General features: G+C 33.4%; 1 protein-coding gene across 2 annotated transcripts; it reads left to right on the forward strand.

The window, feature by feature from the left end:
- Positions 1 to 1,805: 1,805 nt before the first annotated feature.
- Positions 1,806 to 17,547, forward strand: LOC118048686 (probable helicase MAGATAMA 3). Of its 2 annotated transcripts, none has more exons than XM_035058466.2 (21): positions 1,806 to 1,955; positions 2,090 to 2,205; positions 2,293 to 2,449; positions 2,588 to 2,721; positions 2,868 to 3,080; positions 4,363 to 4,554; positions 5,210 to 5,245; positions 5,950 to 6,035; positions 9,049 to 9,099; positions 9,305 to 9,416; positions 9,494 to 9,599; positions 11,528 to 11,625; positions 12,565 to 12,669; positions 12,746 to 12,838; positions 13,534 to 13,587; positions 13,748 to 13,806; positions 13,903 to 13,987; positions 15,554 to 15,922; positions 16,319 to 16,441; positions 16,546 to 16,632; positions 16,840 to 17,547. In XM_035058466.2, exons 2-21 carry the CDS (start codon positions 2,098 to 2,100, stop codon positions 17,044 to 17,046), a joined length of 2,475 nt encoding a protein of 824 aa, XP_034914357.1. In that variant the 5' UTR covers positions 1,806 to 1,955; positions 2,090 to 2,097; the 3' UTR covers positions 17,047 to 17,547. The 2 variants fall into 2 exon arrangements, with proteins under 2 accessions (XP_034914357.1, XP_034914358.1); XM_035058467.2 differs by having other exon boundaries at positions 2,296 to 2,449.
- The last annotated feature ends 1,600 nt before the right edge of the window (positions 17,548 to 19,147 follow it).

Below are 19,147 nucleotides of genomic sequence, written 5' to 3' on the forward strand. Positions count from 1 at the left end.
AATTAGAGGTCAAGGCAAATTACATTTAAAAAAAAACACTAAAACATAGTTCACTTTTACTATGGGATAGCATTGTTTATTCTACAATGGTTTTTTAGTCCTTGTACATTATTTCTTTGCTATTCCATCATCACCATTGATGTTTGCATCGATTTATATATTATAATTCACTTTTATATACATTCTATTGCATGCGTAAGGTTTTTTTAGAGCGTTTTATTTGTGAATTAAACATCAATTCCATGAAAAAAAAATATTGTTCTCTAAAAACAAATTGAAAAAAAAAAATTTAAAATTAAAAAAAAAAACTAGGCATTTCATTTTTAATGTTTGAAAGGCATGAAAAACTACAATTTTGATCATATTAAGGTTTTATTTAGTTTGTTAGAATTTTATGTTTATATCCTAAAACTTATTTTTTATGTTTTTGATTTTTATATGTTGCATAAAAAAAAGAAAAGTCGTCAGGAAAAAATAATAAAAAAACAAATATTTGATCAATTATATTCTAGCAAGGATAAAAATTAATTTTAATATCAATAAGTTGGTTTTAAAAAGTAAAATTTTATGAAGGTAGTTTAAAGATTTTATCTTATTAAAAAATAAATCTAAACTCGTGTTTTAGATATAAATTTACTAGAGTTTCTAGAATATTTTTAAAGATATTTTTAAATTAAAACAAGTTTGAAAATTAAATAATTTAGGTATAAAAATCTAAAACCTTTAAAGATTTTATCTTATTAAAAAAAAAAAAATCTAATGAATTTACTGAGTTTCTAGAATTTTTTAAAGATATTTTAAATTAAAAAAGTTTGAAAATTAAATAATTTAGGTCTAAAAATCTAAAACCTCCAACTTTCTAGCCATAGATGGCTAAACGTAATCTACCTGGACATGAGCTCCTTTTCGAGGCCAAGTGTGGGGGCATCCACACTTCACCTCATTTCATATTATCCTTTTATTTTTAAGTGTTTTTTTTCTTTTAAAATCATTATAAATAAAATGATATTTTAAATATTATCTAAATTTATCATATTTTTAAATAAAATTATTATTTTTATGATAATTTTACTAATTATTATACATGAACCTAATTTTCAATATTTTATTAAAAAAAATATGCTCATAAATATTAAATGAGAGTAAAATATTTTTTTTATTTTTGTTATAATTTCTCACATATTTTTTTCATATTAATTGTTTCTTTTAATTTTTCTCTTAGCATATATAAATTATCAGGTTATGGTTTATTTTTATTTTCTTATTATGTTTTTTTAAATTATGATAAATTTCTATTTTAAAAGCAATGATCTTCATAAAATCATATTTTTATAAAAATAAAAATGAATTAAATGAATTAGAAAAGAGAATTTTGATTAAAGAGATACATTTTTTCTTGTTTAATTCAAATGATTTAAATTCTTATAAATATTTTATTTTATTGGCCTTTAATTTTTTTATTAAAAAAAATTCTTCTAACAAAAAAGACATGTTTTTATAAAAAATATATTAATAAATTTTTTTTAGAATTTAATTAGTTTTCTTTCTTTGAAAATATCTATTTTCTTTATAATAAAATTAAATAAAAATTAATTTTTAAAACTATACCACAATATCACACGGGCAAAAAAAACTAGCGTGAAGTATTGGAAGAGTAATTAAGGGCGTAAATTTTAACTCTGAAGATTGTTTAGTGGTAGAAAGTAAAAAAAAAAACTATATGTATTACTAGGGGTGCAATTGGACAAAAACAGAGAGTATAGGGTTTAATTGACAAATGTAAAACATATAGAGGTGAAAAAATAAGTAACAGAAATATAGGAAAATATTTAGGTTTTTTGCCTTTGTTAAACCCTCTCCCTCTCCCCCAGTCACTCAGTCCCTTTCGCAGAAACCTCGTGGCCGGCGAGTTGCGCCACCGGCAGCCCATTCTTCTTCATTTTTCTCTGTAAAGGGTAGGGAATTTTTGCTTATTTATTTATTTGAGGTCCGTTTTCATTGGATTTTCATTCATGGACAAGAAGAGTTTGTGTCAAAGTCTTGAATGGATGAATTGAATGTGGGTTTTGTGATATTGAATGTCTGTCAGGATAAAAGATGGCAGTGGATAAAGATAGGCTTCGGGAAGAAGAAGAAGCATCCTTTGTTCGTTTTTGCAAAATTATTCTCGGCTGGGACTATTTTGGTCTCCTCACAGAAGCTGCTGTATTTCTCTTTCACTTCAATCTGTAATGATTCCATGAATGCATATGTTTTAAGTAATGAGTTTTCTCATTTTCTTCCTTTTGAAAGCAGAAACAGAAAAAAGAGCGTGGCAAGAGAGGTGGTTCGGGTTTAAGACAAGTAAAGAATACGTACAAAGATGTTGATGATTATCTTGCGACTTTCGAGCCCCTTTTATTTGAAGAAGTTAAAGCTCAGATTATTCAAAAGAAGGATGACGAAGAAGGTTTTTGTTTTCTTCCTGTTATTTGGAAAATTTGGCCTTTTTTCAATTTTTTGATGTTTGTTAGTGGCTACCTTGTTTCAATTGTGCTAAAATCAAACATAAAGTGATGATTTTACATAATGTGTTGGGGTGCTGCAGTGACAGAATGGGTTCTGAGACTTGTAGTGGAATGCAATGAGTCAGAGGGATTTCTTTTACCTTCAGTTACTTATGGAGATGATGAAGGCGAGAAAATAGTACAAAATGATCTTTTGCTGCTTTCAGAAGATCAGGTATTTTAATGAGCAGCCAATTGACAGTTTCTTACACCTTTTGTTATCATTGATTTCATTTTATATGCAAGAATGTGACTTGCTCATGGACGGTTATGCTATGCTAGGCTCAGTTATGACTATGTAGAGGTTGTTGCTTATTGCAGTTTAAAGAGGGTGCTGGAAAATTCCCCCAGGTCTACGCATTTGCCTTGGTTGAGCAACGCCAACATAACCTTCTTAGACTTAGAATGTTTTTAGCTGGGGAGGTCATGAATTTAAATACAGATGTTATTGAATCTCGTACAAGACTGTTGAAGATGCACGGTTTGATTACTTCTCCTGGATTGCTGCATGAGAAACGCTTGTTTAGTCTAAAGGTAACCTTTTTCCATAACCAGATTGGTGGCATTTACTGTTTTCTCTGCAATCATACATTTAAGAAAAATTTGTGCATTAAAAGCAAATAATGCTTCTTTGAAACTGAATATAGCCCACCAAAGTGGAAGGATCGGGTAAAGAGAAAAAAAAACGAATGCTTGTTAGTAATAAATATGTAGATTTTTAAATATGATGCTTGTGTGTTTTGCTTGTGATGGAACAATACATGGGTATTTTCTTGGATGATTTTTTTTAATATAAATCCAGAGCTGCTAATCATGTGAAATGGTGTAAAAGGATCAATATAGCCAGCCCCAACTAGTTTGGTGTTGTGGCTTTGTTGTTCTTGTTGTATAATTTCAAGCTTCACATATCGATTTGATTCATGTGCTTTTACTTTCATCTGAAAAGTCTTTGCAGCTATATTGCTTTATACATTTGCAATTGCCATCCAATTTGTGGACACCAGTTTAACTGCTTGTGTACTTGTTTATTCCTCCTCCTGGCAATTGAAAGTTTCAATGTATGTTTCTAGAATTTCACATATTGACCTTCATTCATCATTATTAAATTTTAAGACAAGAAGTTAGAATTCATTTTTTTATTTCTCTTGTTCATTGGTTTGCTTGTCATAGGAGGGCATTCCATATCTCTTGTTTAAGTAACTGCATGTACATGTTTATGCATAGAGCTATATACATGAAGTTAGTTTGTTTCAAAGTGTATTACCGTCAATAAGTGGAAAAAACCAAAGAAAGAAAGAAAAAGAGAACTGATTGCCTCCTAATTTTTTTGATTTCTGACATTGATGGTTGGTTTGCTCTTTGGTAAACTTTGGGTTAAGTAAATTTAGGGACTTATGCTGGGCTTAATGTTATAGATATGTGTGTTGAAATAACATTTGATATATAGCTTTCCTATCAAATGGTTTTTTGTTGAATTCAGAATTTAATTGAGTTTAATTGTTGAATAGTTGATTTAATACACATCCATGCCCACTTTTGCTGTAGAATAAAGTTAGTAATTTCACCATTCTTGATTGTGTAGAATCGTGCTTTAGTATCATATTGCATCAAGCTGCTGGATTCACATATAGGTCAATGCTAGTATGTTTCTTTTTCCTTTTCTTTCCCTATCGTTCTGTCCCAGCTGTGAGGATTTTCTTCCTAAACATAGCAATCCATGTATAAAGTGTGGTACACTAAATGGAAACAACAGCCTTGAAGTTATTTGTTCTCATAATTGTAATAGGTTCTCTAATGCATGCTTTACATTCTGCAGATATGCAGCCTATCAACGATCTCTCGTGAATACTTTGCTTTGCGGTCAATTGGCTCTCTTCCTTTCAAGGATTTAATACTAACAGCTGCTGATAAAAGTTCCGGTTCTGAAGACCAGGCATGGAAAGTTTCCCAACCTCTGTCTGAACATTTTCAAGGGAGTCTTAATAAGTCACAAATGGAAGCAATAGATGTGAGTTTATGCTAATACTGTAATGCCGATCAATTTTAGATCTTCCTCCCTCTAGTTACAAGTAAATTCATTCTACAAATTGCTTATATTTTAGAAAATACTCTTTTCAATCCTTTTCTCTCTAACATGTGATGTACCATGTCATGTACATTGAAAGCACACAAACAAAACTAGAAACAGCTAAACACCTTTTATGTTCAATGAGTGGCTCATTATTATAATGTGAATTCAGTGCTTTGTATGTTCCAAAACTATAAAAAAGTATGTGCAGAGATATATCATTCCTAGAATTTTTGTGCTCTTCAAATACCCTTTCATTTCTCTAAATACAAATCAACTAAAAGAGAACATGATGAAGAAGATACAAATCTTCTCACAAACAGCTTCGCATTCCAGATTTCTATGACAAAACACCTAGATTTTGGCAGTAACTGTAAAATAACACAGGAAACAAAATCATAGCCCAAAGCTCTTTAACATGAGCTGATAACTAATCCTTTTAATGATATTCTAAGGATATATAGATATACAGTGGATCCCACTACTTATTTTTGAATGGTTAAAATATGAGCATTAAGGTACTTGATTTTTTCCCCTCCAAAAGATACATATCTATCTATCTATTCATCTGAAGTAACATTTTTTTTCCCTGCAGGCTGGTCTATTGCGCAAAGCCTTTGTCTTGATACAGGTCTGATTTGTGTCTCTTTCGTGTGTTTATTCTGATCCCTTTCCTTTCTTCATCTTATGGTTGCTTAAAATAGTGGCAGCCATTCAATTCACCAACTATATTGAACTTCTATGTTAGGAGTTATTCGATAAAATATAATATAATGTTGAAGTTACATGGATTTTATCAAGTATCGATGCTAGTTACAATTTGACATTGGGACTTTTCTATGATTACTAGAAGGCATTGTGATTATAGTTACTTCAAGTTAGAAAATTTTAGTGGGTTTATTTTGCTGAAAAAAGAAACATTTCATCACTCTGTAATTGTGCTATGTGTTGAACGATATTATACAACTGCAACTCAATGAGTATTATTCCTTGAAAAAGGAATAGAATACCATTCAATTCATAACATTACAAACTATTAAGTATGTTTACTTATTGTGCTGTGGAAGTTAATCATATTATTTCGTAATTTAACTCATTTCACTATAATTGCCATAATTACTAGCAATAAAGTGTGATGAAAGTACCATGTTATTTTAGAGTACTATATATTTGTAAAAAGTCGTCTTTAAATGATTACAAATTAATAAGTGCTTGCACTTAATGTATGGAAAATCTTATCGTATTCCTTCATAAAATCAAAGGCATTATAATATAATCACAATTCCTTTCATTACGTATCTCTATAACCTTTGTGAGTCATTTATATTTTTCTAGGGTCCTCCTGGAACCGGGAAGACACAAACTATCCTCGCTCTTCTTAGTGCAATTTTGCATGCAACTCCAACAAGAGTGCACACCATGTGAGAATTTTTCTGACTTGTTTTTGCTTTTATGGATCTTTTTAATCATTTGCTTCTCATTTTTAATAAATTATATAATTTTGGCATCAATTTTAGGTCTTAACCATTTGCTGTTGTCTTGAGCAATTTGTAATGCAACCAACCTGCCATTTGCATTTACCTTATGGTTCGTCAATGTTTATTTAGGGGTGAATAGAAGTTCATGGAGATTGAAGAATAATGGTTGTGATGTTTTTTACTGATAAAGGGTGTTGTGGGAGGGATGCTGCTCAAACTAATTGGGGTATCATGGAGATGAAGAATGGTCAAATGTGCTAAATTTTTGGGATGAAAGGTACCCAACCTCCTGAACTATCAGGTCAAAATGCCATTAGTTGTTCGTAAACAAAACAAATTACTCTAGTGATTCCTTCACAAGTTGTTTGATTTGATTTAATCTACCATTGAATCCAACTAGGGTTCCACTCAATTGTTAAACGAAGCTGGTCATGTGAAAATCAAATGTTGACTAAAAAAGGGGAAAAGTTTTAATTTATTTTATTTGATGAAAATACAAAATGAAAGATAAAGATAAGCGAAAAAATGAGACCACATGAAAGTATTAATCAAGTTCCCAATTCTACAGCCTTTTGGACAGAGAAAGTTATGTTAGGGAGGAGGAGGAGAGAGAGAGAGAGAGTCGAGGTAATAGCTGCAAACGACTATGGATGGGACCTTTAACATCACAATTTAATTGGTTATTGATTTTTGAGTTTCGATATTGCTGGAAAAGATAGATTGATGGGCAAACGTTACAAATGGTTGGTGATATTAGGCTTAAGTTTTGTTGTTTAGAACTTAATTACAATAGAGTTTTGTGGTTGAAGTTGGTTTATGGAGGTCTTATGCTTATATTTATGTTATTTTTGGTAAAAATTAGATGAAATTGAGTTGTAAGACGGAAAGGACAAGTCTCATCAATTTTTAGGAAAACTATGGCTTGCCAGAGAAGGAACAAGACCATTTTGCTGTTTAGAGCATTTGCTTAGTCTTTAAAGGATTGTTGTCTCTCTATAGTTTATTTGAACTTATCACTCTATCATTGTTAGTTATCTGTTGCAGCATGCATATTACTGGCTTTGTCTTTCTTTAGCCCTTTTGAATTCTGAACCTGTTGAACTCTAAAAAGAAAGTGAAAAATCTTTTGTCTTGAGAGATCATGTGCTTCATTTAAATATGAGTTTCTCCTTTTGGCATTCCCTTGTTTAAAAGTTCAGTTAACGGTAAATATAATGGAGATTCTAAGGTTGTTAAAATTTGTATTTCTTCCTGTTTTAAAATCTCAAATTTTATGTGTTGACAAGTCCAAGCATCCATCTCCTACTTTCCAAAAATTACATCAAACACCTTGTTGGGATCCTCTTTTATGGACTATTCTTTTCTGAACTTCCCATTGTCCTTGTATGCTGCCTATTGTTTGTATTTCCCAAATGATTTTAAATTCTTATCCTGCCTTATGCTCAGTGTTTGGCCCTGGAGTGATGTAGTGGGTGTATTAGCTATCGGTCAAAACTTTTATTTTATTTTTTTCATCAAACAGAAAAATTAAGTCCCTTTCATCTTTTGTTTTCATTTTTCTTATCATTTTAAAATACTTTTGGGAGGAAAAGTTGAGTGGAAAACGCATGACCCTCATGTAACCTGCTTTTGTTATTCAAATTTACTGGTGTCCTAAATCAAATCAAACAATTTGTCTAGCTACTAGTGGCATGGGAATTTTTTTTTTCTGGGACCAATGGCACTTTGACTATTACTTTAGGTACCTTTTAGCCAAATTTTGGTATTGGGGACCAAAAAATTGAAATGGTTTGTGCTGTTTTTTTTTTTATGTTTATGATCTGATAGAGCAGCCTTCTAGAGGTTTATTCTTTGTTGCGCCTGGTGAACTTGATCAAAGATGGGATGGTCTGAGTTTCACATAGAGATTCATGGCACTTGTACCTTTTTGGATGAAAGATTGTTCATAAGGCACTTCCTTTACTTTTTTAACATATATGCTTTATTGGGTCTTCCTTTGCTGTTTTTTTCTTAGAAACAATTAGTCAAGGTTCAAGGATGATTCTATGTTCTATCACTTGGTGATATCTGTGAAGGAGGAACAACATCTAGCTTCAAAGTTGGAAGCTTTCAGGAGTTAGGTAAAGGGAAGTGCATACCTGAAATGAGTTTACTCAATCAAAGTGAAGTTTGAGTGGTCTCAGGGAGAAGTGGTAAAAGGTTGTTTAAAGTTTTTGAATTGGAGATCTTTTGAAGATAGAAACAAATCCAGGAATGGTCCTAGCTCCCATAAATCATCTTTGAATGTCTAAAATTTTTAAAGATACTCTTACAAAATGCCCCCCTCAGAACCAAAACCGCACATTCCAGCCCACCACCTCAACAGCAATTTTATGATGTATGGATTCATACCTGCCTGGAGAAAGAAATCACTTGCTGTCAGGCTTAAAGTAGGCAACATAAACTAGATTTATTGCAGAAAACAGCAAATTATCATAGGAAACACTATTTCATAAGCAAAGCAGAATTGATGGGATCGTGATAGAGAAACAAAACTATAAAAGTTGTTTTTAATTTCTATATGAAGCTTTTTTTTGCAAGTGGCTAGGATGCCTTCAGTTAATGATTTCACATTTTATGGTATTCGGATGATATGGCTCACTAGGATTGGAATGCCTTTTGAGCGAAATGAAATTTGCAAGTCAGTTAATGATTGTTTTTGGTGTTTTGTTGTTGAAAAAATTAACAAAAGTGTGATTGCAGGAGATGAGTCATTCTTATTTTAATTGTCAATAGAAAAACAAAATATACTTGGGAGTGTTGACGGTGTAGATTATGCAAGATAATTTAATTGTGCTTTTCGTATGCATTGATGTTATGTTCTATATGACGGGTATGGTACCCCATGGTTCCCTATCTGGGAAAAGATTCTCTTGCTTATGGAAATATAAGTTTACTTTGTTATTCTCTTATGCAGGGCTGGGTTGCATGAAACTAAACGCGGGTCAAAACTACCAATTCAAGAAAAGTATGTGCCAGCTGTTTTCTTAGTTTCACATATGTGATCTGCTTACCTTTTTAACTGTCTTGCAGTGTATTAAATTTTCTTTTTCTAGAGTTTAACAGTCTTGTAGTGCATTTTATTTTGAACTTATTGGATTTTTAAAAGCTCAATAGAACGAGAAAGACAACTTTTGATTCCTACTGAACCATGAAAGTTGTATAATTTGCAGGTACAATCATTGGGCACGAGCTTCTCCATGGTGGACTGGTAACAATCCGAGAGATAAGAACATGCCTAAAGATGGCGATGATGGTTTTTTCCCTACCAGTGGAAATGATTTTGTAAGTTGAATTTTCACATTGTACAATTATGTTCTTGTAAGATCTGCACATTCTAAATTCAAACTTAAGCTCTGCAGAAACCAGAAGTCATTGCTTCCAGTCGCAAATATCATGTACGTGTGTTGGTATGTGCCCCATCAAACTCTGCTTTAGATGAAATAGTGTTGCGCCTTCTCAAGACAGGTATGTGTTTCCACACTTGCAAATCTGTATTTCATTATGTTTGCTTCCTTTTGATATCACATAATTATTCGTGATGTTCGGGTTTTCTGTTCTGTCCATTTTGAATTTTATTATTCTTTCATTAGCTCCATTGATTTATGAAGACATCAAGGCAATGTAGGACTTGGCCAAGGTTCATGTGATTGTAAAGGAAGTTGAGTGTGGTAGTAGTTACGTATACGCTGGATACTGAATAAAAATATTAGTGATGCAGAGACAATAATGTTTTCCTATTTCATTATCTTGTAAAGGAAGTTAAATGTGGTAGCAGTTCCTTCCTGGATACGCTGGATCCTGAGTTATCATAGAAAATAAAAACAAATTATTAATGATGCAGGACTGATGAAATTAAATCTCATTTCATTATCTTAGACTTTTAAACCAATGATGAAATTTGAGTGTTTTCATTGAATTAACCAGAGGAAATTGTCTTAAACAAGTTGGGGTTGCCCCTCAAACTTTTCCTCCATTCCACCTTTTATCCAAGGCTATGTTCTCTGTTGGTTCTTAAGAAACTAAGTTTTCTACTTGTCCAGCTCAAGATTGATTCCGTTTATTGTTGGCCATTTGATTCAATCTTCAATATGTAGAAGGCAAAAAGTAAGCCTTTGATAGTATCATCCCCTGTATCCATTTTCATTTTTATTACTCTTGTCCTCGCACAACTATCTTAACATCACTTTTTCATACTTCATATTCCAAAATGCCAAAAGCTCTATTCTATGAGGAAAAAGTCAAAACTAGCCTATAGCTGTTCTGAAATGCATCCTGCAACTTGGTAGTTAAACTATTCTTCTTCCAGCTGGTCTCTGGTCATAATTATTCTGTTCTGGAGCCACCTGGTGATTAGCATGGTTCCCAATACCCAACATAAACTGCTGATGCCAAGTTTATTTTTCTTCTTTACTTCTAAAGAAAGAATGCTATGTCTGATCTGTTCATGTTTGTTCTTACCATGTTTATGTATCTGACTGCCTGAGAAGCTTTGATCAATTATTTCCCATTTGTTCTAATAGTTTTTCAACTGGATGTGCTCAATGACTAGTATCCTAATATTTCTTTAATGTGCTATCAAAGTGAGGGTTTCAGAGCCATCATTTCTTACTGTACTCAGTAGTGGGCAATGACTGTAGGATGGATTATTTGCTACTGAAAGGGGTTCATGGGTGATTGTTTGGTGTCAAATTTGTTGATGGTTACCATCTTCTCAATGGGTAATTCAAGTAGGATGGCTAATCTATTGAGTTTCCTTTTGAGTGTTTGGAGGGAAAGATTCTTCGAAGAAATCAGGTGTTTTAGATGTCATCTACTGTATTATGTTTAGAGAAATGCTACAATTTTCAAGGATTGCGTGTAATTGATGGATGGGTTGTTAAATCTGTTGCTTGCACTTTGCATCTACACCTGGGAAACTGATATTGACAGGACATATGGGATCTGTGTTAGTGTGGGAACTAAGCACCCAGCATCTTTGGAGTCACTAGCCGTTTGTTCTTGAAAGGGTGAGCCAAAAGTTTGATGTGAGAGATTTGGGTTGTGATTGTGAAATGATCTTTTTGAAGTATACAATTGATCATCATGAATTAAGATGATGAAATATTATTAGGAATAGGCGTTGTATATAAACTGTGGCTTCTTGTTTAGTTTTTCTGTGCAGATGCTGTGCATCCCTCTTATCCTCTTCCAAAATGTGGGTACTTTCAGGCAGAGTTTGTTATCCTAAAATGTAAATTTGATATGCCTGACCCCTAGATCCATGCACATACCCTAATCTGAGAAATGAAGGTTGTGGATAGGATAGTGCTCCGCGCGCACGCGTGCATGTACAAATTATATTCAACTCTTTGATTGTCATTCTAAAACAAACTGTTCTTTTTGTTTTTTTGCAGGTGTTCATGATGAAAATGTCCGTTCATATAATCCTAAAATTGTGCGAATTGGTCTTAAAGCTCATCATTCTGTCCAGTCAGTCTGCATGGATAACCTTGTATGTATTGGCCTAATAACAAACACTTGTTATTGTCGCAATTCTTTTTTTTTTTTACTTTTTATTCGCGCTTGGTGTTACAATTATCCTGGTGTCCTTTATTTGGATTGCATAACGAAGAACTTTGTTGCTATTCTTGTTTTTTTTTAGTACTGGTTCTCCCACAATTTTGCAATATCTAGATGTCTTCAATTAGATTGCCAAACAAAGGATTTTGTGTACATTTGAAAGAGGAAGTACTAGGATTTCAATAGAACCTTTTGCTAATCCATTATTCCAGAACAAATTTTTGGGATGATTTAATCTAGTTACAAGATATTTTCAAATACTTGGTTGATTCAACAGATCAACCAAAGCTAATTAATAAAGTCAACGAACTATGAGATCATAAAAGGATAGTAAGTGGGAATTATATGTTTGCCAAATATTGGGATTATTAATGTGATTAAATCAATATAATACCTTCCAATTCCTGATGATGAACTATTAATCATTATATTTGGTTTACCTTTTCTCTTACAATTTGGTGGATAAATTATAAAAGTTTATCAATGTATGCATCCATGGTGGACCACCTATTGAATAGAAAAACAAATTGCACTTCAGTGTTTATATGTCATGTGATCTTCATATCAAATAATAATCCATGAAGTTTAAGAACTCAAATTTGCAAGAAAAAGGTCCATGCAAAACTTTATATTCTTGATACAGCATATCATATGCATAGTGCCCCACCTTTTTCCAAGGCAAAACAAATTGCATTTCATTATTCATGTCATATGATCTACATATCATATAAGTAATCCATGAAGTTTAAGAACTCACACTGGCAAGAAAAAGGTCCATGTCAAAACTCTTTATTCTTGATACGGCATATCACTGCTAGATACTTCTACTGTGTGTTATTTTGAAGGTTGATATGACTGATTTCTCCTTCAGGTGAAACAAAAACAAGGCGAATCAGCTTCTGATAAACAGAAACATAGAACTGCAGGAGGGGATACAGACAGTATCCGTGCTGCTATTCTAGAGGAATCTGTAATTGTATGTAAATCCAACTGTCTTGAAAGTGGAATCTAGCATCATGTCAACTCCCTTAGTAATTTTTCTGTATTGGCAGGTCTTTTCCACCCTCAGCTTCAGTGGTTCGGCACTTTTTAGTAAATTGAACCATGGTTTCGATGTTGTTATTATAGATGAAGCTGCCCAAGCTGTAAGTGTTCATCATCTCCTTCATTCTTGTTAGTCATATGCAGTGGGTGCCTTTAAGACTGTTATGAATTGAATTCACAAAAATTAACTGCACGGAAGCTCTCAGATTTAATGGAAATGTAAAAAGATATTCAATTAAGTGGTGATCAGCTGGTTCAAGACTCATCCTGTGTTAGAAATGTTACTTGTGTTCCTTTTTTAAACAATGATATCAAGATCAATGAGTTATTACTTGGATTTTCTTGTGAACATTACGAACTTTTGAATTAAAGGTGTTGAAGTAATTGTGTTAACACACAAATCATATGATGCCTCTATAGCATAGACAAAATGCTAGGATGGGTAATATGTTAGGTAGATAGAAACTTATGTTGCACATGGCAATTGATATCTCAAGCATGACACCGCATTTCATGAAAATTAGATGCATTGAAAATAAAAGGAAACGTAAGCATGAAGGTGTGGCTTGACTAGTTGACTGTAGTATTCAGGTTCATTCATTTTGATATGTGGCACCATCAATTATACTTCACATGTGGGCTGCTTTACAGCTTACGTGCTAGTCCGTGCTTCTGTTGCCCAAAAGATAGCATTTCCCAGTTTATAATCATCTTGCAATTTTATTTTTTTTGTTAATGTTGAAATATTGAGATGCAGTTGTTACTCACTTGGGTTTGTGATATTATCCTTAAACAGATCGAACCAGCAACTCTTGTGCCATTGGTCAATGGATGCAAACAAGTATTTCTGGTATTTTTCTGACATCACCTTTGTGATTTTAGTTTGACTTGATATCTTCATGCGTGATTATTGGACAATTTGACAGTTCTGATAGTATCCTGTTTTTGCTTTAGAAAATAGGGAAGAGTGTTATGAATAGCTTTCAGACTCACTTAACTTTTTGTTTCAGGTTGGTGATCCAGTTCAACTCCCAGCCACTGTAATTTCTCCCACTGCTGGGAAATTTGGGTAGTGATATATTCTCTCTGTTATTGTTTCTTATCATTGCATTAAGATTGATAATTGGATTGAAATATTTAATCTCTCTCATTTTTAAAATTAAAGCTATGGCACGAGTTTGTTTGAAAGGTTTCAAAGAGCTGGTTATCCAGTAAATATGCTGAAGATGCAGTATCGTATGCATCCAGAGGTCAGTTGAGAATCTCAATAAATGCTGTGAATAACTTAAGTTTTATGGTTATGATAACAATTGCAACAGATCATATTTTTAAATCGAAGTTCATCATCAAACCACCACTGGAAATGCTAATTAGCATCTTTTACTCAACTTTGATAAACTGAACATGTTTGGCTGGATCTTTTTTTTAATGTTGTCAGAGTAATTAATATAAGCTTTAAGCCTTGCATGGTGGCATTTCTTTTTAGATTTTGACCTCATTAGTTCATGGCAAGTACCATGAAGTCTGTTATTGGGAAATTGTTTAAACTAGTGATGCTATTGTTCATCAATTGATTTATTGTGTGTGAAATTTTTTCATGCACTTAATTTCGTTCAACTTAATTTATTGCACACTAAGTTAGATATATAATCTTTCACATAATGTTTTTCTACTGTCCAATTGTTCCCTATTTCAAAAACATGTTAAGAGAAGAATCCAGTCTTTGTAGAATCTAAACCACCCAAATTGACTTGTTGACATGGTATAGGACACTATCTATCAACATCGCACCAGAGGTGTCGTGTTATTCATGTAGTAATCTGTATCATAGTTTTGAATAAAGGTTGTTATATGCTGTAATGGGAGGTTATTTAATGGATTCAAACAGTGGCGTTTCTTTTTTCTTTTCTTTTTTTTACTGTTTTTGCGGGTGTAATGGCATTTATTGGTCAAATTGTGTTATGTAACTGTAACGGTCATTATGACTGTTATTTTGAAGATAACGTCTGTTATTTTCGAAAAAGGGCCTTGATAGTTTTCAGAGTTTGACTTCCGTTTGTGCTTATTTTCAAGATGCTACACAAAAGAAGTAATTCCAACTTCTATGGATTTACTAGTAGTATGCTCCGCTCATACTCAATTATCCTTTTTCTCCTCTCTAGGCTCATCTTTTCTTTTGATTCCACTCTCCACCATTTTCACTCAATCACAGACTTCCATTTGATTATTTTACCAAGTCAATTCAAAAAGTGAATTATGTGCTTGTAAGAGATACACTCCTGAATATAACTAATTGAGGTCATTTTTAACTCAACTTTATTTATTTATTTTAAATATTTGTGTTTGGCACATGTCTTATCATTTTATTTAACTTAAAGTATATACTTTAAAATACTATATTTTATATTGGTAACATGAATTTTAAGTTGTAATACATTACAATTTTTTGTATGATATTAAATTATTAGTTAAAATATACTTCTTTTTGTTTTTTATAATACATTTTAAGTGTATTATATATATATATAACAAAAAAAAAAAAGAGAGAAGAATTATTAGAAGCGTTATTATCATGTTTATTTGATAGGACTTCAAAAAATATGTGAATATTATTTTATCAAGAGTTGCCGATGCATTCATCACAACATTGTCCTCAACCATTATTTTATGCATGTGATAGGCAGCAATCCACAATTATTATTGCAACCGCATCCGTGATTTAAAACTATGATCTGTATTCTCTTCCCTCTAATTTAATTTTTTTCGCAAGAAAAGGTGTATCAGCTATCTGACTCCATTTACATGTTGCCCAACAGATAAGGAGCTTTCCTTCAAGTGAATTTTATGCCGAGGCATTGCAGGATGCAGATGATCTTGAGAGAAGGACAACACGTGATTGGCATCAGTATCACTGCTTTGGTCCGTTTTGCTTCTTTGATGTACATGAAGGGAAAGAATCTCAGCCTTCTGGAAGTGGGTCCTGGGTGAATGTTGATGAAGTTGAATTTGTGCTACTCCTGTATCATAAACTGGTGACCATGTATCCAGAGCTTAGGTCGAGCTCACAGTTTGCAATTATATCACCCTACAGACACCAAGTCAAGCTTTTCCAGGATCGATTTCGGGATGCTTTTGGGCAGGAGTCCAAAAAATTTGTGGATATTCAAACTGTTGATGGTTTCCAGGTAAATAGGTTTGTCCACTAATAAAGCTATTGATTTGGTCTCTGAATGGTCATATGTTATCATCAATTTCTAGTTTTTATTAATTTGCTAGATGGAACTGCGTAATCTTTTATCTGGCAGGCATGTTGACTATGTATGTTCTCTGCAAAAAGAGAGATGGACTTTTGCAGAGATATCTATAGGCAACACTATGCATTCTTTTACTGGAACTTTAGAAGGGCACTTAAAAATTCTGATCACGATATTCAGCCCTGAACTGGTAGTAACTATAATGGCTCAGTGGAAGGACCAATATTTGGTCTGGTTAACCCAAATATCACTTGAAAGAAACAAATAATGAATTCTACAAAATAATACAAGACTAACTCATAAATGTGAAACACCTTCACTTGGCAGGGTCGAGAAAAGGATGTTGCAATATTCTCATGTGTTAGGTCAAATGATGATAGAAGGATTGGGTTTGTATCTGATGCCCGGCGAATGAACGTTGGTATCACTCGTGCTAAGTCTTCTGTCCTGGTAGGGTTTTTGTCCGATGTAGTAGTCTTGTTATTTCAAGGGATGTATTGATAAATTTCTTCGTTCACCTTCTCATACAACCTAAGCATTGATTTGTGTTTTAGGTCGTAGGGTCAGCATCAACTTTGAGGAATGATGAGCATTGGAACAACCTTGTGGAAAGTGCCGAGAAGAGAAATGTTCTATTCAAGGTGGATACCCATTTGCTTCTATTATTTTCCCTTGATTTTTTAAATCTCTTTTCCTTTTCTCCTAGTGTTTCCTTCTTTCATTCATGTGGGTTCTTTTCCTTTTCCTTTTTTTTTTTTGACAGTCAACAAATTATGAAATTTGAAATATTTCTGATGGCAAAATTACTTTCGCCTGTAGGTCTAACAAAGCTAGTCTTACTCTTGTAGGTCTCGAAGCCCTACTCTTCATTTTTCAGTGACTCAAATCTCAACTCCATGAAGGTGGAGAGATCACTACCAGATGGACTTGACACAGAGGACATGGAGATTAATGAGCTCATGGATGTAAATCGGGGACATGCTGATGAAGAACAAGCAGAGGACAATGATTTAGAAGATGCTGAAATGGATGGAGGTGGCTATGATGAGGACTGATGTAAACTGGCTTCTTATGTCGATGGATCCACTCTATATGCTTCTAGTTTTAGCCAATTGATATTCCTGAGATCCTCTGAATGGAGGGTGCTGTAAAAAGAAACAGAAGGATGCTGATGAGTACTTCGATTGAGATGGCGACTAGCGGTGAAGATAATGTGGCAACCATGCAGGTATTTATTCTAACCGGTCACTGGCAATTTATCCAGTGGCATGCATTCTGTCAGTCACGCGAGAGCTCTTTAGCAGTTATTTATGAGATGCAAGTATGTCGATTGATACCTGAGAAGAGCTATTGTTGTCTGATGCTGCTGAGTGCTGAGGAACTATATAAATGGAAAGGATAGACTTCAAAATATTGTTTCATTCCCAAGAAGGGGTTTTTTTTTTATTTTAGTAAAAGAAACTCTAAATATTTACAAACAAATATTTGATTTCCCAACTGAAGTATCAATCACATAAATCAATGGTGAATCAATCATTCAAGCATTGATTTGATAAGTACTAGGACCGACACTTATCTCATAAAATCTTCAAAAATCAAATCACAATTCCATCCTTTTAGAGCCATCATGGATATTGATACCATCCTTATCCTTCCTCAAAAAATTGCCCTGGAATCTCAAACCCCTTAAGTTTGACACGCTATAATCTGTTGCAATACTTCATTCACTTAAATATCAATAAATACACATACAAATATAATCATTTTTAATAACAACTAAAAATAAATAATAAATAATAAAATTTTGATATGAGAATTTTTCGAAATGCCCCTAGTCTAAATGAAATTATTGTTTTGTCATGGTCAACTTGTGAAATTATGATTTTGCTGCTGACTATACACTTACATTGTTAACTCAGTGTATGTGTTTCACACATTGCTATCATTGGTGGCTCGAAATTGATTCCAATGATATTTTAGCATGTCAAATGACTCAAGCTCTCGATCTTGTTTGTCCACTAATGCACTAATGATGAATGTATCTCACAACCAACCAAAGAGGAAGATCGACGATGATGAAGTTTGAATTGCACCTTTGGTTTTCTTGCTTTTTGCCGCTGATAATGACAACATTAATGACGGGGACTCCCTGGGTTTTGGTTGGAGCAAGGAGGCGTTTCTTTTTTTATAGTTTTGAAATCCTGCCCCACTCGACGGGTTGATTCAAGATTGGAACTGAGCCGAGTTTAAAAAAAAATAGAAATAGGAAAAACTGAGAGTGACTAGGTTGACTCGATGGATTGACCCAGCCACCCGGCAAAACCTGGTTAAAAACTCAGTTACAACCTATTGATTTTTATTTTTTTTTACCAAAACGATGATATTTTGATTTTTTTAAAAAAAAATTGACCCGAGTGACCCCATCAAAACCCGGAACCTGAGCCTTGGACCGGGCCGGATTTAAAAATTATGCTTTTTGCAACTGCCACAGGATATATGGTGATTGAACGGAGGAAAAAAAGTGGCTAGTTTAACCCTCAATAAGGAGAGAAATAGACACGAGATGGGCTCATGTGTGGCACGATTCACTATGTATTCGTGGCTAATTTGACCATCAATAAAAATGATGGATAAGACTATCGTTTTAAAACCTGGATCGGTCTGGTGAGTCAACCTGGGCTTGGAACCGGCTCAAATGGAGGTAAAAACTGGCCCCATGAAACCCAGTATAACTTGGGAAAACCTGGACGAGACCCGTTGGATGTTGTATCAAGAATTAGTGATAAAGGGACAGTGTTGTGGTTGTCAAAAAGAGTGAAGAGAGTTGTAGCTACTAGCGAGAGCTTGAAGGAGAGAGTCGAGAGACCTTGTGGTGGGAGTTATCTGATTATCACCGTTGACTTGATCGAATGGATGTAATGTTGTTGTACTTCCTGTGCTGGTGTGTCATGTTGTAGTTTAGAAAATCCATTTTCGTTGTCTAGTATAAGGATCTTGATGAGGTCTAAGTCATCTTCAAAGTCTTCTTCTTGCTGTTAAGGAGTTGCCATGTGCCGCCAAGTAAAAGCTTTCACTTTCCTTAAAGTGTTGCTACTTGATAAATTAGGACTTTGATTTTAAAAGAGTTGTTTATATACATACTGGCTATGTGTTAGT

This window comes from Populus alba, chromosome 17, assembly GCF_005239225.2.
Source record: "Populus alba chromosome 17, ASM523922v2, whole genome shotgun sequence".
NCBI lineage: Eukaryota > Viridiplantae > Streptophyta > Magnoliopsida > Malpighiales > Salicaceae > Populus > Populus alba.